Genomic DNA, 25367 nt, shown 5'->3' with positions numbered 1-25367 from the left:
TTCCAACCTAAACCATTCTATGATTCTATGGTTCTATGATTCTTTCCACATTTGCAGTTGAGCCAAGGAGAACAGCTCCTACTGACCATGCCCAAAAATTGACCAAAGCATCCTTCAATATAAACTTCCAGCCAGGTAACTTGAGGAAGAGAGTACCACAAGCTTCCCACGTACAGGAATGATTGCGGGTCTACCTTTTATGCTCTGCCCAGAACAGGCAGCCTAGTGGCAGTATTGAAAAGGTTCAGTGAACCAGGTTATTACAAAACAAAATCAAAAAGTGACGCTGAAATTAATTAAGTCAATCTCGCATCATAGTTACTTGGAAGTAGTAAGAAGAGTGGGCTTTATTAATCTAGCGAAGAGTTCCCCAGATATTCCTTTTGGCCCTACAGGAATTACAGCAGCAGAGGGAAGGTTATGGCGCTAATTTAGCCGATGTTCATAAACCCGTGCAGCAAGTTAAATTCACAGGTCTGGTTTATAATGTGCTGTGTGTTCTGAGTCACTTCCTCCTTCGCACTCTGCGGGCATCACACGTTATGCGAGTTTTATTGCTAACCCACAGGTGAGTAATGCTTGACTGCTCATGACCGTGTATGAGCTCATTAAGAGCTGGTTCTGTGAACTATGAGTGTTCAGTACTCCCGCTGGATTATGCAGAAGACAGTGCCACGGGATGCAATCAAAACTTAGAATCTTAGAATCGCAGAATCATAGAATCACAGAATATCGTGACTTGGACGAAACCCACAAGGATCATCAAGTTCATCTGTCCCTGCATAGGACAACCCCAACATTCACACCACATGTCTGAGGGCATTGGCCAAATGCTTCTTGAATATTGTCAGGCTTGGTGCCATGACTGTTTCCCTGGCAAGCCTGATCCAGTGCTCCGCCACCTTGTGGGTGAAAAGCCTTTTCCTAAGCGATTGTACCCCTGTACTCAGCATCGGTGAGGCCACACCTTGAACACTGCATTCAATTTTGGGTCCCTCACTAAAAGAAAGACATTGAGGCTCTGGAGCGTGTCCAGAGAAGGGCAACGAAGCTGGTGAAGGGTTGGAGGAAAAGCCTTATGAGGAGCAGCTGAGGGAGCTGGGGTTGTTTAGGGTGGAGAAGAAGAGGCTGAGGGAAGACCTCATTGCTCTCTACAGCTACCTGAAAGGACCTTGTAGCTCCTCTCCCAAGTGATGAATGATAGGACAAGAGGAAATGGCCTCAGGTTGCACCTGGGGGGGATGGGACTGGATATTAGGAAAAATTGATTTGTCAGAAGGGTTATCAAGCACTGTAACAGTCTGCCAGGAAGGTGGTTGAGTCACCACCCCGGAGGTATTTAAAAGACGGGTAGATGAAGTGCTCAAGGGCATGGTTTAGTAGTGGATAGGTACGGTTGGACTCTATGGTCTTAAAGGTCTTTTCCAACTCAACAAGTGTGCGACTCCATGTTTCCAATATCCAATCCAAACCGCCCCGGCACATCCTCCTGCCATTCCCTCAGGCCCTAGCAGAGGTCACTGAGCGAAGAGCTCGGCTCCTGCTTTTCCTCCTCCCGCTGTGAGGAAGCTGTGGAACACGATTTGTCCCCCCACATATGAAAGAAAAGAAAATGTATTAAGCTCAGCGTGAAGGGGGGGACGCACGCAAGCTGCGCAGGGGGCGGGGCCATGCGCGGGGTGGGCGGGGCTAACCGCGGGGGGCGGGGCGCGATGCGGAAGGGGCGGGGCTCGTGCGCACGGCACTGACGTCAGGCGAGGCGCGCCGGGCGTGCGGCTGGGGTAGGGGTGGGGTGGGGCTCGTCGCGCGGCAGTGACGTCAGACGCGGCGCGCGGGGCGGTTCCCGGAAGCGGAAGCGGCTCGGTGGGCGCTCGCGGTGCGGAAGCGGCCGGTGGAGGCCGCGGTTTCGGTTCCGTGGGCGGCGGCGGGAGTAAGGGGAGGGAGCTGAGCTCCGGCAGCCGCGGTCCCGCGTCCTCTTCTCCCGTCTCCTTCCGCGTCGCGCCGCCATGGCGGGCAACGCCGGCAACCTGCAGGTACGGCGGCGGCGGCGGTGGGGCGGTGCGGCCCTGGGCCGGGTGGGGAGCGCGGGGCCGGATGCGCCGGCGGGCGCTGCCGCAGCCGCAGCGGGGCGGAGGGGGCTCGGGCTGGGGCTCGGGAGTGACAGGCGCCGCGGGTTAGTCCCGCGTCAGCGGGTCCCCGGGGTGGGGCAGCAGGCCTGATGTCCCCCTGGGAAGCGCTGCTGCCTCTCGTGGTCTAGGCACATCGCTTGGCTTGGATTTCTCTTGAGGCTACTGACTGTGGGAAATCCTTGCCTGCTCTGTTTTTCTGTTAGCGTTAACCCTCCACTGGGACTGCATAGTTGGATCTGAGGCTCGTTGGCAAAACAAATCAGGAAGTCAGCAGTGTTAAAAATAGTATTTTTCTCTTTGGCTGCTCATATTTATAGGCTCGTTGCTATGTAATGCTTAATACTGGTGAATCTGGGGAAGGTATCGTGCAGAGTCTAGAATAAAAATGAGAGTGCAGCTGTTTAAGCCTGTCCTAGTTCAGCTGGGATAGAGTTAATTTTCACAAGAAGCAGGAGGGTTTGCAGCGTGGACAGCTCATTCAGACTGGCCAAAGGGATATTCAGTACCATGGTGTCATGCTCAGTGTATAAGGGGGGTAGCTGGATGGGGGCTGCATGCAAAGCTTGGCTTCATGGCTTGAGATTCTGGATTGGGAATGTATGGGACATTGTTTGTTTCTGGCCATGAGCAGTTTACACTATGTATCATTTGCTTTGTATATTTTTTCATTGGTTTCCTTTTCTTTTGCTGTTCCATTAAACTCTTTTTATCCCAACCTGTGAGCTTTACCTTTTTCTTTAAAATTCTGCTCCTCATCCCATTGTGGGAGAAGCAGGGAGGGAGCAACCACATAGTTATTTTGTTGCTGGCTGGGGCTAAACCACAACAGCCCTGTTTGGTACCCGTTGTGGGCCCCAAAGCATTGAGATAATGGCAGATCTGACTAGAGTGAGTTAAAACATATTTGTTATAAGCACTTAATGTAAATAGTTGCTGGTCACAAGTGTTGTTTTATTTGTTTGCAAAGTTGTGTTATATAAATCCTTACACTTGGTGTATATTCCTTGCTATGCTGTTTATCACCTCTGAGAGATGAATCAAGATTGTCATGTTGCTGTCTTGTGTAATGCTGGCATATGGTATGATAACGTTATTGATCATAAGATTAATGTGGTAGCTCTATGTGGCATTGCTGTCATTACTGTACTTCAGGCACCATTTCTAAGAATTTGTTGATAATCACACCCATTTATCGACAGAGAAGGTAGGAGCAGGGGGGACACTTTCCCCTTCTCTTTCACCTCCCTCTTCCTATCAGGTGTGGTACAACAGCTTTTGAAAATTCTGAATATCTTTGGGATGTTCAGGCCTGCATGCTGCTATTGCTTCTGTCTCTTGAATGTGTTTCAGGTCTTGTTTACGGTTAAAAAACTGTTTAAAAAAAACCAAAAAACCGAAACCACCACCCAGAGATCTGCCCTGAGGCTAGGTAGTTAGGAGTGGCAGGGTGTGTGGAATAACATGAGCAAAAGCCTAGGGCAATGGGCACCCCCAGTGTTTTGGAACTTCACCCCTGAATGAGTCTTGAAAGACTAGAAGAATATTTGGAATAAGCATGCTGTCACCCTGACAATTGCAGGGAGACAGAAAGCACTGCAGTGTGCTGAGGCCTAGCTCGTGGCTACTGAGCTGTGTTCAACAATGTGCAGCAGCACCCTTATGGGCAAAAGGGAGAAAACAGTCTGACAAGCACTGTGGCTACTCCAAACTTGGTGACAAGCACCGCGGCTGAATGAGAGAACCAAGCCGTGCCATTATCAATTGCCCCTATACAGAATAAATATGCAAAAAAAAATACCAAAAAACCCCACTCACTTAGTGAGAGAAGGTGATGAAACGGGGCCATCACAAGAGCAGTAGGAAGATGTGGATGGGTTACAGCCATCATCCGGGTGAGCACATTGTTACCTGGCTGCTGCAGTGCTGGGATGATGGGGCCGGTAGCTTGGAATTAGAGGGCAGGGAATTCAAGCAGCTAGGATCCCTGCCCAGGAAAGGAGGCATTGATGAGGAGATTGGGGGAAAAAAAAAAGCTCTCAGCCTCTAGAAGCAACTTCTTTCAGGCATGAGGGAAAGGTATCCCTTCAAGGAGTATAGGAATATGTTACATGTCACCCAGGCAAGAGGTCCACCACGGAGAGAGATATCCAGTACCTGAGGGAGCTAGCTGTGATGGAGGTGATTTATAATGGTGTGAATAACAAGCAGTTACTCATAGATCCACATGAAGTTCAATACATGCAGTCTGTGTGGCAGAAGTTTTTACAGAGTCATGAAGTTTTTACCATCATCATGAAACAGTGGATGAATTGGCTGGTCAACTCTGGCATTCATATTATCTCTGTTGTTCCATATAAGCCTGCATCTAGGCTGTGGAGAGACAGTCCTAGGAAGTCCAGCAACCTGAAGAGGATAGATGCTTGTACAGACTCACTATTAAGAGTAAGGGTTCCTATGCTCAAGAGAGAGGATGTAGAGGATACATACCGCAAGGCACCTTGTGGTTCTTACCTGCATGACCATGGAGAGGACATGAGGAAGTGGCAGTTGCCCAGATAAAATAGAAGGGCTGATCTTAATTCTGATCTTCTTGAAGGGACTTCTACCTCATGTTTACGAGAAGTGAGGAATGAATATTATGACTGGGATTAGAGGGGCCCTGCCTCCAGCCAGGTGGAGGAAAGGGCCAGCTGGATTTATTTGACTGTGTGGGTTTGATGGCCTGGCAAGTGAGACCTACAAGAGCATAAGGCTCTAGTGGGCACCAGTGCAAAATACTCCCTAATGCTATCAAGCTATAAAGGGGCAGAACCCATCCATATTTCTGGAGTAACAGGGGAATCCCAAGAGATGACTGTATTAGAAGCCAAAGTGAGTCTGACTGGGAAGAAGTGGCAAAAGCATCCTGTTGTGACTGGCCCAAAAGCTCTGTGCATCCTTGGTGCAGGCTGCCTCAGGAGAGGGTATTTCAAGGACCTGAAAGGGTACCAGTGGGCTTTTGGTATAGCAGCCTTGGAAACAATGGAAACTAAACAGTGGTCTACCTTACTTGGTCTCTCAGAGGACCCTTCTGTTGTGGGGTTGCTGGGGATTAAAGAACAACAGGTGCCAGTTGCTACCCCAGTGGTGCACCAATGGCAATATTGCAACAAACGAGACTCTCTGGTTCCCATCCATAAGCTGATTTGTCAACTGGAGAGTCAAGGAATGATCAACAAGACTTGCTCACCCTTTACTAGTTCCATATGGCCAGTGTGAAAATCTAAAGGAGAGTGAAGACTGACAGAAGACTATTGTGGCCTGGATGAAGTCACATCACTGCTGAGTGCTGCTATGCCAGAGATTCTAGAACTTCGGTATGAACCGGAGTCAAAAGCAGCCAAGCAGCATGCCACAATGGATATCGTTAATGCGTTTTTCTCAATCCCTTTGGCAGCAGAGTGGAGGCCGCAGTTTGCTTTCACTTGAAGGGGCATCCAGTTCCCCTGTAATCGAGTGCACCAGGGGTGGAAACAACCCCAGCACTTGCGATGCACTGGTCCAGACTGCACTGGAACAGGGTGAGGTTGTGGAACACCTGCAACACATTAACAACTCTGTATGAGGGAACACAGCAGAGATTTTTGAGAAGGGGGTGAAAAAATAGTTCGAATCCTTCTGAAAACAGTTTTTGCCATAAAACAAAGTAAGGTAAAGGGACTTGCACAGGAGATCCAGATCTTATGAATGAAATGGCAAGCTGAGTGTCATCAGATTTCGATGGATGTGCTCAACAAAATAGCAGCTATGTCTCTGCCAACTACCAAAGAGGAAACACGAGCTTTCTTAGGCATTGTGGGTTTGTGGAGGATGCATATTCTGGTCTGATTGTAAACCCTCTCTATCAAGTGACCTGGAAGAAGAATGATTTTAAATGAAACCCTGAGCAACGACAAGCATTTGAACAACTGTGTGGAGTAAGTGGGTCACACTGATCACACAGCAAGCTCAGATAGGAAACCCCTGTCACTCAGGAATGTTGGAAGTGATCACGGACTGGCCAAAAGGCAAAGAATGTCACCAGAGATGGAGCTGACGCATGCTGAAGGAATGTATGTAATAAACTACCAGAAATAGGGAAGCAGTATGGACTGTTCACTAATGGGTCCTATTGCATTGTAGGAAAACTTTCGAGGTGAAAAGTGAAAAGCTGCTGTGTGGAGTTCTACACAATGAGTTGAAGAAGCTGCTGAGAGAGAAGGTGAATCCAGTCAGTTTGCAGAGGTGAAAGCAAACCAGCTGGCTTTAGGTATTGCTGATTGAGAAAAATGACCAGTACTTTATACTGACTCATGGATGGTGGCCAGTGCCTCTGGGGGTGGTTACAGCAATGGGAGCACAGCAGCTGGCAGCGCAGAGGCAAACCCATCTGGGCCGGCCCATTGTGGCAGGATATTGCTGTCTGGCTTGAGAATCTGGTTGTAAAAGTACGTCACAAAGATGCCCATATACCCAAGAGTTGTGCCACTAAAGAACATCGAAACAACCATCAGGTTGACCAGGCTGCTAAGGTTGAAGCAGCTCAGATGGATTTGGACTGGCAACATAACGGTGAATTATTTACAGCTTGGTGGGCCCTTGGCACCTCAGGCCATCAAGGAAGATATGCAACATATTGGTGGATTCATGATCAAAGAGTGGACTTGACCATCTGATTAGATGAGCTTTGCTTCCGAGACGGTGACACAAAGCAGTGGAACGAGAGATTTTGCTGTTTCTTCTCTCACGGCTGCTGTTTACTAGGGTTTGCGGGTTTTTTTTGCATGAAACGCATCAGTGTCCAGATGGTGGCAAGAGTATCTGTACTGGAATGTCTAATGAGAATTCCTTGCTGTCACTGAAGCTCTCCACCCTGATTCTTAACATTACCATGATTGTCCTGAGCATGCTAACAATATTTAGGAAAATAAATTGACAGAATATGGGAATTGTATGTGGGGCCATAGAGGATTTAGTTAGTGTGTGTTGACTCTGGCTAACCAACTGCCTTTTTAAGCTTATGTGAACTAGTCATTCAAACTGACAGTTTCAGTTGTCCTGAGGTGGCATAGGTATTCCAAGGAACAAAGTATAATAAAAGGTAATAAGCACTTAAAAACAAAGGAATAATGGTGGTGCCAACAAATCTACAGGCCAGTGTATGCAATATGATGGCTTAGATTGCATTCAGTTTTATTTGAAACTAGCTCAGTAAACAAATTAAAAATCCATCCATAACTTCTCCTAGAACATCTCTTGATGCTGATGATTTAATTATGTTTTCTAATGTTTTTTTCCTGCCTGTCTCCTGGAGCGGTAATTGGAATTTCTCATTTGAATATCAAGAACCTAAATCCTTCTAAAGAAACCAAACCAAAAGTCTTTTAGGCTGTCTCCAAGCCCAGAGCTGGAAAAGTGATAGTGCTAGTTTTAGTGATTGTAATCACATACTTCTTGTGTTGACTCTGCTATTGACAGGATCATCAGTCATTGTTCAGAGTCTCTAGGTCTGCAGTGAAAAAACTTAGAATGGATTTCCAGATCTTTCCATAGTAAATGGAAGGGATTGGTAGGGAAAACTTGCCTAAACAAACCAGTACGCAGAAACTTGTTTTTCTCACACTTTTTTGTGTTCTAGGAAATTTGTTAATCACTGATTTGTTAATCACTGTTCACAAAGGGCTAGAAATACTGTGTTACGTACAAAGCACCACCGAAGACTTGCAATCCATTGCCTTCAACTTTTTAGGGTAAATTTTGAAGAGCAGAAAAACTGGCCATCAAAAAACCGTCAGAGCAACAGCTTAAAATGTCTCTTTGATCATGCAAAATGTTTTCACACAGCACTTAATTATTTGCTTGTGTTACAGAAAGCAATAGAGCTTGCTAGCAAGGCAGCGCAAGAAGATAAAGCAGGAAACTATGAGGAAGCCTTCCACTTGTACCAACATGCTGTGCAGTATTTTCTCCATGTGGTTAAATGTAAGTATGATGTATTAGATGATTAAGAAGTGTTTAGTGGTCAAATTACTCAGTACTCTTACATTGACATCAGTATTTAAATTGCCACTTCTGTCATCAGTTGACACTCACTAATTGTAGTTTGACTGAGGTTATATATTTTACATCTTTTGCCTTTACTACATTGTGTGCTTTCTCCATTCTCATAAGAAATCACATTCAGTCCAGGGGGCAGGGGTTTGCTGTCTTTTCTCTGGACTTCTGTACCAATGTTTCAGGCTGGCCACTGCACATGAAGAAATGTGACAGTGAGTACAGGAATCTCTGTATTTCTGCTGTCACACAAGAAGTCTTTGTGGTATCTGTGGAGTGTTTTTTGCTCCTTTAACTCATGACACTTGCCTTTCTACAACTTCTCTGCTGATTTTTTTTCGCTCTTTAATGTCATAGTCTTGCTGTTCATCTCAGCCAACAAAATGTGTGAAATGGGTTTGTATGTTGTAATTTTTCTTCAGTTTCCATATTCTCATAATAATATTTTACACTTTGCTTTTCACGCTTTTCTGTACCTTTTGCATCATGTCCTGTATTTGTATGCAAAAAGTGGGCTTTCTTATTGTAGATACAACCCTAATATAAGTGGGCTAGGATTGCTCACCTGTCATAAGTGCACTTCAAGATCTCCATGATTTGAAAGAAGCACTATTTTCTTTATAGTCACTGAGGATCATTTGTGTTTATTGCTTCCTATCCATGTATATCTTACGAACTTTATCAGAATGTCACTTTCTGTGCTTTTAACAATTCTGATGCACTTTTGGAAACTTAACACACAAACATAATATGTTAAATTTTGGTTGCTGATTTAGGACTGTGTGGCTGTTGAATCACACTTAACTTTTTCAGATGTTTTATGTGGGTTTTTGTTTTTCCCTGATGTGAACATCTTTTAAATGTTTTTCCCTGATGTGAACATCAGGCTATGGAAAAATAAAGCATGCTTCCAAATAAAAATAGGTCAGCACAAGGATGTTCTTCATGAGCTATTTTAGAAAAGAATTTAAGACAATATATAGCAGCCTGAAAGGCTGACAGAAAATCTTCCAGTGCCACTGTCCCAGTGCCACTGTCCTTAATCCTTTACAGTCAAATTTTAAGCCAAAGCATTATTCAGGTGTGTATCTCATTTCTGGTAGGTGATGACATCCATCCAGTCACTTCTTTTCATGGCATAGTGGAAAAAAAAAAGTAATTAAGGTGTTTACTTATGTGGTAAGCCCCAAGAGAGGCATATTAATAAGATACAAAGAAAGCAGAGATTTAGATTTGTTTTCTGATTGATGTGCATGTGTTTTGCTGTTAACAAAGCATTGTTTCTCTTCAAACTCTTAGATGAAGCACAGGGTGATAAAGCAAAACAGAGCATTAGAATGAAATGTACAGAATACTTGGACAGAGCAGAGAAGCTGAAAGAATATCTGAAAAAGAGAGAAAAAACTGCACCAAAACCAGTTAAAGAGTCTGGTCCTACTGATGGAAAAGGGTATGTTTTTGGAGAAGGTAAAGCAAAGTACTTTCTGAACTCAGCTTATTCTAAAATTCAACTTTTCAAAGATCATCTTAACTAGTGTTTTTGAAATGCTTCACATGACTACTGGTGCTGAGAAACAGTGGGCTGCTAAAAGATAAATAACATGGATTAGCATTGCAGGCATTTCTGTGCTTGTTTACTAAAATATGTGAACAGTTGCATAGGAAATTCATTGAAGAATGTAGGCTGTTTCAGACTAATGCATGCTTAGCAGATTTAATGGCTATAAGCTCAACTCTTAAAATTTTTCTATATGTAAATACTAACTAGGACATAAATTCAGACTGATTACTGTGGCCCGAGTTTGTTCTGTCTCACACTTGATAAGAGGTGCAAAGCTGTATGTAGGCTGAGGCTCTGTGAGATGGACTGAATTGTTCTAATACTTTACTGCTGCCATCTGGTCCCTCTCCTTTTATTATATTTGTTTTTCATTTTGTGTACTGGAGAGCTGAGCAAGCAGAGCCACTTGGACAAGTGGAGCCTCTTTTGCATCTGATGCTTCCTTTATTGGGATAGGAGAGAGGAAAGGTTCAAGATGATACCTTCTAGTATCCCCCTTAAGACCCTTTTTAGCAGTACCAAACAGCTAGAGTTGCTAAATTGTCTCTTCAAACTTCACCTGATTTTCATTCTCCTTCGTTGTCTACTTGCCTCATCAGTGTTATTTTTTGAGCTGTACCATGTTCTGCCGGCTTGTAATAGAAGAAGGTGTTAGTATCACTGAAGCTATATGTGTTTTCATGACCGCTGCTCCAGTTGTTCAATATCTAGTCTCTTTTTTTATTTATCTTCCAGTTTCCTTTGCTCTGGGAAGGCAAGGGTGTAGAGTTTCATAGTGTTAGATGGAATTGACCAAGCCCTGTTGCAGTTCCAGATAGGGAGCAAGTGCCAGTATCTACATATAAAACGTTTTAGTGCTTCCATGTTCCTTGATGCAAGGTCTTTTGTTGCCTAGAGGCTGGCTCAAAGCACATAGAAGTGTGTTAAGAGGGCTCAGATCTATAAGAGGAAGTTGAAATGGTGAGGAGAGTGAATTAGAAAGAATGTGGTGTAGAAAAGCAGGGGTATAATGTTGTAAACTTGTAGAGATCTGAAAGCATTTCAAAATTTCTTTCATTCCTTAGGCTGGTGGATTAAGTGCTTTTTGTATTCTGATTTTTATCTTAAGACAGCAGTCTCTCTTGCTGTATTTCAACTTTTTTTTTCTTGTTTTCAAATTAGGAATGACAGTGATGGGGAAGGGGAATCAGATGATCCTGAAAAAAAGAAGCTACAGAATCAACTTCAAGGTAATTTTGAAGCATCTTTTTCTTAAAATAGGGGTGGCTTCAGGCAAGCAAATTCCTATATTTTTGCTGCCTGAGTGTTATGGATTAACTTACTGTCTGTAGGTGACTCAACCGTACACATACAAAAGCGTAGTCCTCATGGAAGTATGGGTTTATTTGGCATGAAATTATAGTGACTGTGTTGAAATTTATCTCCTGTACCCTGTGTTTCATGTTAAAATTGTACCATTTATCAGGATAGCATTTTCCAAAGGGAGGAGCTGCAAGATCCTAGGTAGCTATTGCCTAAACTGAATCAGTGATACCCATTTTGCTAATTATTTTACTGATGGAGCATGTGATTATATTTTTACTTTAAAAAAAACTGAGAGGTGATTAACTTATCAAAATAAATGCATTACAGAATCACAGAATAACCAGGTTGGAAGAGACCCACCGGATCATCGAGTCCAACCGTTCCTATCAAACACTAAATCATATCCCTCAGCACCTCATCCACCCGTGCCTTAAACACTTCCAGGGAAGGTGAATCAACCATCTCCCTGGGCAGCCTGTTCCAGTGCCCAATGACCCTTTCTGTAAAGAATTTTTTCCTAACATCTAGCCTAAACCTCCCCTGGCGGAGCTTGGGAGGAGCTTGCCTCTTGTCCTGTCCCCTGTCACTTGGAAGAAGAGGCCAGCACCCTCCTCTCTACAACCTCCTTTCAGGTAGTTGTAGAGAGCAATGAGGTCACCCCTCAGCCTCCTCTTCTCCAGGCTAAACAACCCCAGCTCTCTTAGCCGCTCCTCATAAGGCCTGTTCTCCAGCCCCTTCACCAGCTTCATTGCTCTTCTCTGGACTCGTTCCAGAGCCTCAACATCCTTCTTGTGGTGAGGGGCCCAGAACTGAACACAGTATTCGAGGAGTGGTCTCACCAGTGCTGAGTACAGAGGGAGGATAACCTTCCTGGACCTGCTGGTCACACCATTTCTGATACAAGGCAAGATGCCATTGGCCTTCTTGGCCACCTGGGCACACTGCTGGCTCATATTCAGTCGGCTGTCAACCAACACCCCCAGGTCCCTCTCCTTCAGGCAGCTTTCTAGACAGACTTCTCCTAGTCTGTAGCACTGCATAGGGTTGTTGTGCCCCAAGTGCAGGACCCGGCACTTGGCGTTGTTAAACCTCATTGGAACTGGGTTGTTGAATTAATGACAAGTATATAGATTGCAAGCTAAGACAGTTTGCAGTCAGCTTTCTCTATAACGTTTTTAACATCTTTAACAATATGACGTTGCTTTTGGGCTCTAAATTCCAAATTGTTAACAATTGCAATTGTTAACAGAAATGGTTCATTTCAATCTGATGGGAAAGGAATGCAGCAAAAGAAAAAATCTCAAAGGACATACTTGAAAAGTAAGCAATACATGCTTTATTCATTAGCCAGTGAGGAACAGTAAATTGTCAAACCTGTAGAAGAAAAAAAAAAGCCTTAAATTACTTCAGAGCTTTGAAGGCATAAGGTGAAAGTGTCAAGAAAAATAGCTGGTGAAAGCCAACTGTGAAATTATAGAAAGCTTTTTGTAGAGAAATAGGGCAACTGAAACTTCCGGTGTGTTTGAGTACTGGCATGAGCATTGGGCTGGTTAGCATTTGTTCATCTGAGATCATCTTTGAATCGTCTAGATTTGCCTTGGTTATGATTACAAGATCTAGCATTCAGCCACTAGCTCAGATTCAAGTTGTTCCATCTAAAAGTAGTCAAGACAAAATTTTTAGCACGTCAGACTAACCAATCTTAAATCTGAAGAAAATGCTAAATTACAGCTTAGTTGGCTAAAATCAAGCTGAACTTGTTGATTGAGGAAGATGAGACTTGGTGATAAACTTCGAGAGAACATGCCTAGACTAAGCAGGCTCCCTGCAACCTTTCTGATCCGTTCAGCCCTGGCTCTCAGAGCTCTTTATCATTAGATGGTCCAGTTGTTTGCTGCACATCTGGAGCAACCCAGCCAGGTCATCTGCTGGACAGATATAAATCCCGGGCTAGTGCAGCTACATTCAAAATTTTCAGGGAGTACAATGATGGTTTAGGGAGGACATGGTGCCTGGTTACATATTAGAGGCGGTACTCATCTATGACTACTAAATGTACATTTGCTGGTCAGTTATGGACTAGCTTTGACCATTGCAGACTTTTAGTAACTTTCAGGTATTCTGCTTATCTATGGTTTATTGTGGTAAAACAACGTGATAGATTTCTGTAGAAATAACGTCCATTAGTCTCACTAACAGTAGTCAGTGTTTGTATCTACTTAGAAATGCCTTGGTTTTGTTCAGTATGGACATGGGCATAGATTTCTTAATTGTTTGGATTTTTTTCCGAAATTGAATTTATTGAAGTTGCGCATCACTAATTTATACAATCTTTTCTTACAGGAGCAATTGTTATGGAGCGACCAAATGTCAAATGGAGTGATGTTGCTGGCCTTGAAGGTGCTAAAGAAGCACTTAAAGAAGCAGTGATCTTGCCCATTAAATTTCCGCACCTGTTTACAGGTCAGAATTACGGCATTTTTTTTGCTATTGTCCAGTCAGGACTGGCAGTAGGCTCTGAGAATAGTGTTGTGCCAATGTATCAGAATCTCAAGCGGAGCTCTAAACAAAGAGGTTACGATTCATCTGACAGAGGTTTCACGGGTAGATGTGGAAAGCCTCCAAGTAAATAAGAGGGGCTTCATCAGAAAAATAGGTCCTGTTTTTCTACAGTATTTTGAAGACTGCTGGTTTCTGTCTTGCAGGAAAGAGAACACCATGGAGAGGGATTCTCTTGTTTGGACCACCAGGAACAGGAAAGTCCTACTTAGCAAAAGCTGTGGCAACAGAAGCAAACAACTCTACCTTTTTCTCAGTATCTTCCTCTGACCTTGTCTCAAAGTGGTTAGGTGAAAGTGAAAAGTAAGTTGGAGCTGTCAGAGGTCTAGGAAAACATTGACAAGAAGAAAATAATATAGAGCTAGATAAGTTGCTGTAAAGAAGTTGAATTTGAGGGGGCAGTCATGACTTTTTGAAAACAAGCTTCAGGTGTTTCTATGCTTCATGCGTATGCAGTGCTGTGTGAAGATATGTGCTACATTTTGTGCTGCTGCAGCTGGGATGCTCTTCAGTGCACAAGATTAGTATTTAAAACCAGCTCAGAAAGGTTTTGTGACCACCATAGAGTTTATTCCACTTCTGAATTCAGCTGTGATTGTACACAACATCACTCTGAAGTGTTGGGGTCCTCTGTCTCTTGGCATCTCCCTTCTCATGTCCCGGCAGCTGTGCTGTTAACATGTGGCATTTATTTGTCTACATGGAGCTGTGTTTTCTCTATCTTGATTTCAAACAAAATCTGGAAGATACGAGAGACTTGCAAAAAATGGGTTGAACGGGTAAGGAGCAGCCATGAAAGAAAATGTCATGGTTCTCCATGCTCACTCTTCATTTGTTACTATGTGGTATGTGAAGAAGACCAGGAAGCCTGAAGTGACATACTGGCTGCTTTCTAGAAATGCAGGAATTTGTCTGTCTAGGCTTCCAGTGATGATTCCCTCAATTAAGAAAAAGCTCTGGGTTTGCTGTACAGAAAGGACTTTGATATGATGATAGTAGTTGTCAAAACAATGCTTTAGTGGTTTTGAAGTGTGAGACAACTGAGCAACGCTATTTAAAGTTGATAGGATGAGGAAGAAAGTCCATGAGATATGTGTTTGAACTGAGTATTTTTTCCCCTAGACCTGGAAACTAATCTGCTTCTCTTCTGTTGCAAAAGGAATGCAGAGCTTGAGTCCAGCTTGGCATTTTTTCTGTTTGACTTCATTTGAGACTGTTGCCTGAGATTTAGTGCTGATAATGTGAAGAATTTCCCTGCGGGTTCCTATTTATTTTCCTTCTCAACTTAGTAAAAATGTGTTAATACCATATGGCCAGAGATTTTTTGTTTCTTTATGCGAACCCGACTTTTATTGTCATATATAAAGTATTAGTAGAGTTGTATAAAGTAAATAAGTGTTATTTCTTACAAAATCTCTATAGAGTTAATCTGATCAGGGTACAAATGTTAAATAAGAAAAAGCCATGTTGTTTTGAATCTGGCTTGAGTGGTGGTTTTGTGTAGTCCAGTCTGTCTTGTAGAAATATAAACTGAAAAAGAGCTTTTTCTTGCAAAACCATGCTGGGAGTACTCTAAAATGTTTCACTTCCCTTTATGCTCGCCTGTCTCACTCAGTGTAGTGCTGAGTCTTGGAGCTGGAATAATGTTTTATCTTTGAGCAGCTTTATGTTAATTCTTTTCTTTTTTTTAGCTTGCTCTGAAGGAAGTGACTGTATCATAATCTTAAGTTATGTGTTTTTATGAGTGTAATCATTAAGATAACTGAAGCTCTTTTTCTTAAGATTAGTGAAAAACTTGTTCCAGCTTGCCAGAGAAAACAAACCTTCTATTATCTTCATTGATGAGATCGATTCCCTCTGTGGGTCAAGAAGTGAAAATGAGAGTGAGGCTGCTAGACGGATAAAAACAGAATTTCTAGTCCAAATGCAAGGTAAGTTTACTAGGTTTTCAGAATCAGTCAAAGGAATTAACATACGTATTTTAAGTGTAGCTTGCACAAGAACACTGGAAAGTTCTGTGGTTCCGCCCTGTTGAATTTTGACAGCATTTTGAAACAGTCTGTGTTCATGATCTAAATGGTGAAATTATTTCTGCCCTGATATAGGGGTTGGTGTTGACAATGAAGGAATATTGGTCTTAGGAGCGACAAACATACCCTGGGTTTTGGATTCTGCTATCAGGAGAAGGTATGGTGGCATTTTTTTCATGGTATGAGATTCTGAGCTGTTGCGAGGGTCCAGTCTGAGATTACTTGAGGCAGTCCAACTCATGTTCGCAAACATGTCTCATGTTCTACAACTTAGTTCCCTGAGATGGACTGAGCCCCCTCCCCCTTTAAAGAAGTAGGTTGTTCATTCCTATATTGGTCCTGTAGCTTGTCTGATCTCTCTGTTAGCTGACTGTGCTTGAGCAAGCAGAAAACTATTCTGTTTCCCTGTTGGTTTGTTTTCTGGTGGGCTAGGTGACAAGTTACAAAATAGGTGCCTTGGAAGGGCAAGAGGGGTGGGAGCTTTCCTTTTCAGCTGTCAACAAACTGTTGAATAGCTTGAAATATTTCATGGAAAGATAACCTTATGTTACTGAGAAACAACTTTTTTTTTTTTATTGGTCAGGCATAAGTCATCATCTTGTAGTGCACATTTTAGCTGCTTTTTTTGTAGATAAAGGGCTTAGACTCCTGTATCTGAGTAGCTGAATCTTTCTTAGAGCTGTAGAGCAGCAGAGTACAAATACAGCTATGTGACAAGTACAATGATGTTGTACCGAGGACGCAACTTGGATAAAGGTCCTTTTTTGTAGGCTAAAGAAACATTGCTTTTTTGTGACTGTCATTGACTTTTATTTATATCCTTAATTCAAACTGGTCATACTTTGATTGGGTGTTAGACCAGGTGACCTCCGGAGGTCAATTCCACCCTGTATTGACTATAGATTTACGTGAGGTAAATTTAGAGGTGAATATGTTGCATACAATTTCAAGTCATTCTTCAAGTCATTTCTGGAAAGACAGATATGGACCTGATGTAGTAGGTCCAGAGTGGGGCCATGAAAATTAATAAGAAAGCTGGAACACCTCACATGTGAAGAAAAGCTGAGAGAATTGGAGTTGTTCAGCCTGGAGAACAGAAGGCTCCAGGGAGACCTTATGCAGCCTTTCAGTGTATGAAGGGGGCTTAGAAGAAAGAAGGAGAGAGGGGTTTGTTTTGGTTTTTTGTTTGGTTGGTTTTTGTTTGTTTTACCAAGGGCAGTAGTGACAGGACATGGGGCAATGTTATTAAACTGAAAGAGGGTACGTTTAGGTTGGACAAAAGAAAGACGTTTTTTACTGTGAGGGTGGTGAGGCAGTGGAACAGGTTGCCCAGAGAAGTCGTGGATGCCCCGTCATTAGAAGTGTTCGTTGTAAGGTTGGATGAGATGTTGAGCAACCTGATCCAGTGGAAGGTGTCCCTGCCTGTGACGGGGGGTTGAACTACATCTTTAAAGCCCCTTACAACCCAAAGCATTCTCTGGTTCTCTGTGGTGTGACAGAGTAGCTCTCTGACTCGTCCATCAGACTTAAAGGAACATGAGACTTGCTTGCCCAGCTAGAAACCCACAAGTCTACAGGGCCGGATGGGATCCACCCAAGGGTATTAAAGGAGCTGGCAGATGTGCTGGCCAAACACGTTTCCATCATCTTCCAACCGTCCTGGAAGACTGGGGAGGTTACACTGGACTGGAGGCTGGCTGATGTTGTGCCCATATACAAGAAGGGTCACAGGTTGGATCCAGGGAATTACAGGTCTGTCAGTCTGACCTCAGTGCCAGGGAAAGTCATGGAGGAGGTGATCTTGAGTGCTATCATGAAGCACATGCAAGAGAACTGGGTGATCAGGCCCAGTCAACATGGGTTCACAAAAGGCAGGTCTTGCCAAACTAACCTGATCGTCTTCTATGACAAAGTGACCCACCTACTGGATGAGGGACAGGCTGTAGATGTATCTTCCTGGACTTCAGTAAAGCCCTTGACACAGTTTCTCACAGCATTCTGCTTCGGAAACTGTCAGCCTCTGGCCTGGACAGGCGCACACTCTCCTGGGTGGAAAACTGGTTGGCTGGCCGGGCCCAGAGAGTGGTGGTAAATGGTGTGAAATCCAGCTGGAGGCCAGTGACAAGTGGGGTTCCCCAGGGCTCAGTGCTGGGTCCAGCCCTGTTCAATGTCTTTATCAATGACCTGGATGAAGGCATTGAGTGCACCCTTAGCAAGTTTGCGGACGACACTAAGCTGGGTGGAAGTGTGGATCTGCTGGAGGGTAGGGAGGCTCTGCAAAGGGATCTGAACAGGCTGGACCGCTGGGCTGGGTCCAATGGCATGAGGTTTAACAAGGCCAAATGCCGGGTCCTGCACTTGGGGCACAACAACCCTATGCAGTGCTACAGACTAGGAGAAGTCTGTCTAGAAAGTTGCCTGGAGGAGAGGGACCTGGGTGTGTTGGTTGACAGTGACTGAAGATGAGCCAGCAGTGTGCCCAGGTGGCCAAGAAGGCCAATGGCATCTGGGCTTGTATCAGAAATGGTGTGACCAGCAGGTCCAGGAAGGTTATTCTCCCTCTGTACTCAGCACTGGTGAGACTGCTCCTCGAATCCTGTGTTCAGTTCTGGGCCCCTCACCACAAGAAGGATGTTGAGGCTCTGGAATGAGTCCAGAGAAGAGCAATGAAGCTGGTGAAGGGGCTGGAGAACAGGCCTTATGAGGAACGGCTGAGAGAGCTGGGGTTGTTTAGCCTGGAGAAGAGGAGGCTGAGGGGAGACCTCATTGCTCTCTACAACTACCTGAAAGGAGGTTGTAGAGAGGAGGGTGCTGGCCTCTTCTCCCAAGTGACAGGGGACAGGACAAGAGGGAATGGCCTCAAGCTCCTCCAGGGGAGGTTTAGGCTAGACGTTAGGAAAAAATTCTTTACAGAAAGGGTCATTGGGCACTGGAACAGGCTGCCCAGGGAGGTGGTTGAGTCACTTTCCCTGGAGGTTTTTAAGGGACAGGTGGATGAGGTGCTGAGGGGCATGGTTTAGTGTTTGATAAGAATGGTTAGACTTGATGATCCAGTGGTTCTGTTCCATCCAGGTGATTCTATGTACAACAATGGCAGTAATCAAATCAGTTTTTCATTGATTTGGCCTGCTTCATGTGTATCAAGTTAATTGTGTTCTATGGAATTTGGTGTTGCTGTTATTTTGTTGGTGGGAGGTAATCCCCACTGTGAGAACAGATGCTGCTTCAAAGGAAGAACTGCCATTACCACTGTTTTCTACTGACAATGGCGTTGAGAATATGACTTTGAATTTGCCTTCAACTACAAAGTTTCCTTTAGTTTATTTGGAGGCTGTAGAAAGTGGTTGTGACGGCTTGTTACCACACAGCTCTTTTTTTGAGTGTGGAAATTATTCAAATGTACTTCAACACATAAAGGCTTTTTCCTTTCAATTTTTTAATTCTAAAACACAAACTCTGCTGGAGAGAATCTGGAAAAAAAATCAGTCTGAAGAGGTCTTTTGTCATGAAAAGGAAGTAGCTGTTGTATTCTGAATGTTAGCCCATGCTAGCTACAGTATTATTTATGAGAGCAGGTTGTTGAAGACTTGTGTTATATTTTATTTTTTAACGTTTATAATACTGAAACTGCTTCTTTCTAATAGTGTTAGGAACAAACTGTATGTACTTATTTGCATAAGATTCTTTCCACTCTGCACCTGCATGAATTAGCTTCTGTGGTACATCTTGTTTCCTTCTTTTTTAAACCAGGTTTGAGAAGCGTATTTATATTCCTTTACCTGAAGACCATGCCAGGGCTGCAATGTTCAAAATTCACCTTGGTTCAACTCCAAATCTCCTAGAAGAATCAGATTATCGAGAGCTTGGGAAAAGAACTGATGGTTATTCTGGTGCAGATATAAGCATCGTTGTTCGCGATGCACTGATGCAGCCTGTTAGAAAAGTGCAATCAGCTACTCACTTTAAAAAAGTAAGTAGGAAGCAAAAATTTTTTGAGTCCTTCTGTCTCTGAGTGCTATCATAATTTGAAAATTCCTTGCAAGTAAACTGAATTTGGTTTGGGGTGATGCTGCACGCTTATGAATGTCCTCTATCAACTAGGGAAAAACTTGGGCAGTCCTCGTTGGTTTTTTTTTTTTCCTCCCCTTTACCAATCCCCCTCAGGCCTGCTTTGTAAGGCTGAGCTAGTTTCTGGGAATTCTTGCTATGTAATCCAAGCTTTGATGGCTCTTCATGACTCTAGAGAGTGTTGAAAGCATTCAGTTTGAAGTTTGACTTAAATAGGAATGTTAGAGGGGTGCTCTTTTTCTGGATCAAGTTACTTGGCTCTTGATGTTTTTCTAGCATGTTGAAATAAATGTATCTTTCATCTGCATGGGAACAGATGGATTATAATTATGCATATTCTGCTTACTTGGTGTGTTTTTGAAACTGAAAAATAAAGGCTGTATTCAGCCTTTATTTTGAACCAGTAAAGTTCTGGTAAAAACATTGGATCGATGTTACTTGTGACAGTAGTAAAGATGCAAGACAACTGAGCAAGGTCTGTGTTTCATCGAGCAGTGTGCAGTATCGTGTGGATGCTGCTGTAATGTGAAAATAGTTTACACTTACTTAGGTGCATTCTTAAAGGGACTACTTCAACTATACTGTTTGGCTTATCTTGCAGTTATCTCTACGTACTATGTACTGACTTAAACATTTCTTCTAAATGTTTGTATTTTGAGATCTATGTGACAAAGAACCAGCTGGAGTTATTTAGCACCAGTCTAAATTCATTAAACCTGGCAGTGCATTAGTTAATACACAGAAAAAGTATAGTGTTATTTTTCTAAAGCAGACTCAGACTACAAGTATTTTTTTGTTTACTTTTTTACTGCAAACTTGTTTACATAAATTCGTGTATCTTGGGTGAAGATGGGTCAAGGTATTCTGCAGAGTTTTGCTGCTTTAAAGAGAAGGTTTCTTTTTGTTTTTCATTAAAGAGAGTAGGTGTGGGGTTGGGTAAGATAGGAAAAATTTCAAGTCTTACGTGGTAAGTATCTCTTCACAACTTAACTTGTGTTGGCAGCAGTTCTTTGTCATCTCAGTTAAAATTACAATTGTTTTCACAGTAACTGAGCCTGACATAGAAAGGGTAAGGGCCCTAAAGTGGACAGCTACAGTTATTTTAAATTGCAGATAGGCTTGTTTTCCCCATGTAATTTCTTCCAAGGAAAGAAATTACTTTTTTCTTAAGATGTAAAGAAAAAGGAATGGTTAAATCAAATATGGATCAGAATATGAGAGAACTATTTAAGTTTCCAGATCTGCATTGAGGAAGCCTTTGTCAGCTTCCTAGTTATTAAAATAAACCTGCAGCCCCTCATTTTGGTGAGGGAGAAAAAAAACCCAAATATTTTTAAGGGTTTTTGAGGAGCTTTTCCTAGTTAAAAAAAAAAAACAAAGAGTACTTTGAAACACCAATTTTATAATTTTTTTCCTGTGCTTAACTCAGCAGTAACAGGTAGTGTAAACTGTGTTTGTTTAAAAATAAACAGTTGTTTTGATACAGCAAGGATTTTCTAGATGCTTCCTTCCCTTAAGCAGTGATGCCTGAAGTATTTATCTGACATTAAGTGACAATGGCCTTTCTGGGTAAAGGGCTGTTACTTTTTAGCCTTTCATTCAAATTTGGAGGAGACTGAGGCATGTCTTGGACTGCCATGGAGCAATGAGACAACCTCAGTTGTCACAGTTTGAAGAGTAAACCAAAAGCAATTCTTATCTCTTACATCCTTTTACCCCCAGAAAAAAAAAGAAGGAAAACCTCGCAAGTGCAGTACTTCTGAGGGCTCTGACAGAAACCAAGCTGATTCCACTTGTGTCTTTACTACTTTAATTGGATGTGTTTTCCTATTTTTACAAGCAAGGTCTTAGCTTTATTAATTGCATCATAACAGACAGTTTTCCCCAATTAAACAGTGCTTTCTTCAGTTATTACTAATTGACTGTAAACCATTCCTTGCTCTTTGTGATAATGCAGGTTTGTCGGAGCGCATTTTGAATATTGCGATCTGTGTTCTTCAGTGTCATGCTTTAAATGCAGTTTGAAATAACTCAATTCTCTGCTCTTAAAAATAGCCAGATTTCAACCTATGCATATGTTTTGAGTTCCTGTGGATGTGTGTGATGCTTCAGGAAACGATGAAGGAAAATAAGACCCTGGGTCCTAGATAAAGTTTTGCAGAAAGGCAACAGACCTGGGGCAGCTTTTTTGGGTTTGTGCGTGTCTGGAAAAAAAAGATGGTTGGTGTCCTCCCACTAGATGGCCCTGTTTTCTATAGAGTGCTGCTGAGGTTGTGTCAAAAAAGATGCTCAGAACATTGTAGTACAGTATGTCAAAGATGGAAAAGCTGTCTCTGGCTTCCTGACTTGAGAAGCACTCAAGGGTAAGTATTGAGACGTTTTTAGAAAGCTGTTAAGTGGTGATGAACGGCCTCCCAAAATGACTAAGGACCAGGAAGGTGGTTGTCTCCAACAAGATTTCCTGGCATACTAATTTTCTGCAGAAATCCTCAACCTTAGGAGGAAGCAGCTGCTGGGATTTGACCCAATGTGAATTTGAGTATCTGGTTACAGCTGCATGTTTTCAAAGTGAATGAGGCCAATACATTTATACAGTTTCTCTTTTACAGGACATGTCTTCCCAGTGTGGGGGGCATCTGCATAAAATCAAGCAACTTTTTTGCTCTTAAGATGCTGTTCAGCTTCTGGCTTTTGCCTGTAAAATAACTCCTATAAACTAAATGTTTTCTTATTTTTAGGTAAAAGGACCATCAGTGTCTAATCCAAATGTGATGGTAGATTTGTTCACTCCGTGCTCTCCAGGTGATCATGGAGCCATAGAAATGACATGGATGGATGTTCCAGGTGATAAATTATTGGAGCCTAAAGTTTCCATGGTAGGTATTCTTTTGTAGCATTTCTTTCTTGCTTTGTAGAACTCTGAAAGACCTGAAGTTAAAGACTTTTCCAAATGGTTATGCAAAGCAATTGGATAAGTTGTTTGTTTTTAGGAATGCTGAACACGATGCATAACACTAGCATTCCCAACATGAAGCGCTGCAGTACAGCACACTTTTGAAAAAGCCAGCTCTCTATCCCTGAAAAGCATTTCTTTCTTATTGTTCTTGTCTGCTGGCGTGCAGCTGCTGTCCTTTCATCCATAGACAGCATCTGGCTCTTCCACTGTTCTTTCTTGTGTTCTGTTCATGTAAAACCTTTGGAATCCCTACCCAATGATGTGTTTCCATTCTGCCACTCTGTAGCATTAATATTGATACTAGGAGATGGAAAATGATATTCAGTGTAAATTGGGAAGTGATGTGCTGTAGGTAAACATTGCCCATGAAATAAATTCAAGCATAAACAATCAAATGTAAAAAGAGGGTAGATGTAATGGTAGTGTTTGGTTAAAGTTTATCACACGTGATACAGAATGTTTTCTAAGCAGAGTATTTCTAGTCTGAGGTAAATCTCAAGTTTGGGAAATAATGATGCTAACTTGTGATTTTACCCATAATTTTATAATAATATGAGGTGTTAGGCACCTACTTTCTCCAGTCATCTTCAGCTAGAGTTTGATTAGTTTTCTTGCTCCTTCTTATTCATAACGTGTCTTAACTGCTGCTTTCAACTTCATAGACCTGTGATTTTTTTCTGCTCTATTTTCTGATGCCTAAATATTTATCTGAGAAATTGATTGAAGAGACAGAAGTACTAGTCATGAATAGTAAAACTTTGCTAGAGATGACTCAGAAGCTACTGTTCTATATTGTTGGAGTATGAAGAGTATATGGGAACACATAATTATTTTCCACTTCAAACTGCTGTAGTTAAAGATGGATTGAAAGAAGTAACTGACAAAAAAAAAAAGGAAGTTCAGTTCTTTTCAATAAAAATAGATTAATAAAACCTGAATGGATGAGTAGCTTGAAACCACAACCTCAGGTTTAGGTTTGTTATTACAGAACTCATTGACAGTCGTCTGTCTTCACAAGTTTAAAATTCTGCCTCTGTGCAGAAATGTTGACGCTTACTTAAAGCTTTGTGTAAATAGAAGCTCCTATGGTCATCTTGTTTTAATGCATATTTGTCTTGGCAACAAGATTGTTAGCAAGGGTGCTATGGTCGTTTCTGAAAAGACTTGTTTTCTTTTTTTTCTGGCAGGCTGATATGCTCAGGTCACTAGCTAACACAAAACCAACAGTTAATGAACAGGATCTGGAGAAGTTAAAGAAGTTTACAGAAGACTTTGGTCAGGAAGGCTAAACCAAAGATTTGTGGCGCATTAGAACTTTTTTTGCTTTCTTTAAGTATTCTTGTGTCTTTACTGATGGCACTTCAAATAAATGCCAATAAAATCACTCCTTTCTCACTTTGCAGAAGGAATAGAAGAAACCTCTGCAAAGGCTCTTAAGCTTTTGTATTGTTTTCCTCAGATGTCTATTAAATGTCTTCTATTGAAAAAGTAATATGAAAATACAATTTTTGGGTGAGACAGCAAAGTGATGTGGTAACATCTATTAAATACTAGAAAACTTTAAATTATTAGTTCAATTTTAGGTATTATATTAGACCTGGGTACAAGTGAGTTTTAAATTCCAAGTAGGCTCAAAAAAACCCCTTTTTTGAGGGGTGGAAGAGAATATATTTGTCACGTGTTTTCAGTATCAATCAACCTGTATATTAATTGCTCTCATTTCATGTAGAAAAATGCAACAAAATTTGCTGATCAAGCATACTGCAAGTGTGGGTTCACTATTAAAGATTAAGACAGAAAACACTGTGAGGATAAGATTGCGTGGGCCAGTAGCTTGTTTTAAATATTGATTGAACTGATATTTGGCTATTTCTGCTATGCTGTGTTAAAAATTTAGCTTACGACAGCAAGCTTTTAACTCTTTACTAGCTGATACACACATGTCACTATGCAATTTAGCAAAAGTTTGTCAAATGCAAGTGTCTCAGAAGGTTTTGCTGGCTGTTCCCATTTCTTTTAAATTTGGATTTACTTTCTATATGAGTCTGACTAAAGTTTGAAAAAAGCATTGGTAATATCCTCTAAGATTCTGCGTGTCAAGGCTGTCAGGATAGTCTTTGGAGAGTGTGATGGGAGGTGTTTCGGCAAATAGCATCCTTTCACATGCGAGGAGAGTAGAATGTATGTTTTAACCACAGACTCTACAGTGATAAATTAACTCAGAATCCTACTGCATATAGGTTACATGAATTTAGTGCTTAAACTTTGAGAGAAGGTGGGCACTTTAGTACAGAGGTAGCACTTCCAGTGATCTTTTTCTGAAGAACTACAAATTGAGATGTGCCTGAATGTAACTCACCACACTACAGCGTCAGCATTGAGTTTGTGCCTTGTAAGTTTGCACTGGCTGTAGATATGAAATATCGTTAGGATACCTAGAGTACTCTGTGTTCCATTATTGTGGTACAACTCTATCCTGCGTATGCTTTGTTTAACTTGCATTGAGAGAAATTTGCACATTTTGTGTGTGTATGTTATAGGTACATATACACATATATGATCATCTTTTGATGGGGTTTGGTTTCCTTTATGTACATATTTTGTGTACTTCATAATCACAGGATGGGTGAAAATTGCTGTACTTAAATTAAGTAAAATGTTACAGTACAACATCAGCTATGTTCTTT

General features: G+C 42.1%; 1 protein-coding gene across 1 annotated transcript; it reads left to right on the top strand.

Moving 5' to 3' along the window:
• Nucleotides 1–1846: 1846 nt before the first annotated feature.
• VPS4B (vacuolar protein sorting 4 homolog B) lies at nucleotides 1847–24468 on the top strand. Its single transcript, XM_069853551.1, has 11 exons — nucleotides 1847–2033; nucleotides 8018–8129; nucleotides 9501–9651; nucleotides 10924–10991; nucleotides 13411–13530; nucleotides 13773–13929; nucleotides 15409–15557; nucleotides 15732–15813; nucleotides 19407–19626; nucleotides 22463–22600; nucleotides 23868–24468. The coding sequence occupies exons 1-11, from the start codon at nucleotides 2007–2009 to the stop codon at nucleotides 23967–23969; spliced, it is 1326 nt and encodes a 441-aa protein (XP_069709652.1). The 5' UTR covers nucleotides 1847–2006; the 3' UTR covers nucleotides 23970–24468.
• Nucleotides 24469–25367: the final 899 nt, after the last annotated feature.

This window comes from Phaenicophaeus curvirostris, chromosome 3 (assembly GCF_032191515.1).
Source record: "Phaenicophaeus curvirostris isolate KB17595 chromosome 3, BPBGC_Pcur_1.0, whole genome shotgun sequence".
Classification (NCBI taxonomy): Eukaryota; Metazoa; Chordata; class Aves; order Cuculiformes; family Cuculidae; genus Phaenicophaeus; species Phaenicophaeus curvirostris.
This window is presented reverse-complemented; position numbering and strand designations above follow the sequence as displayed.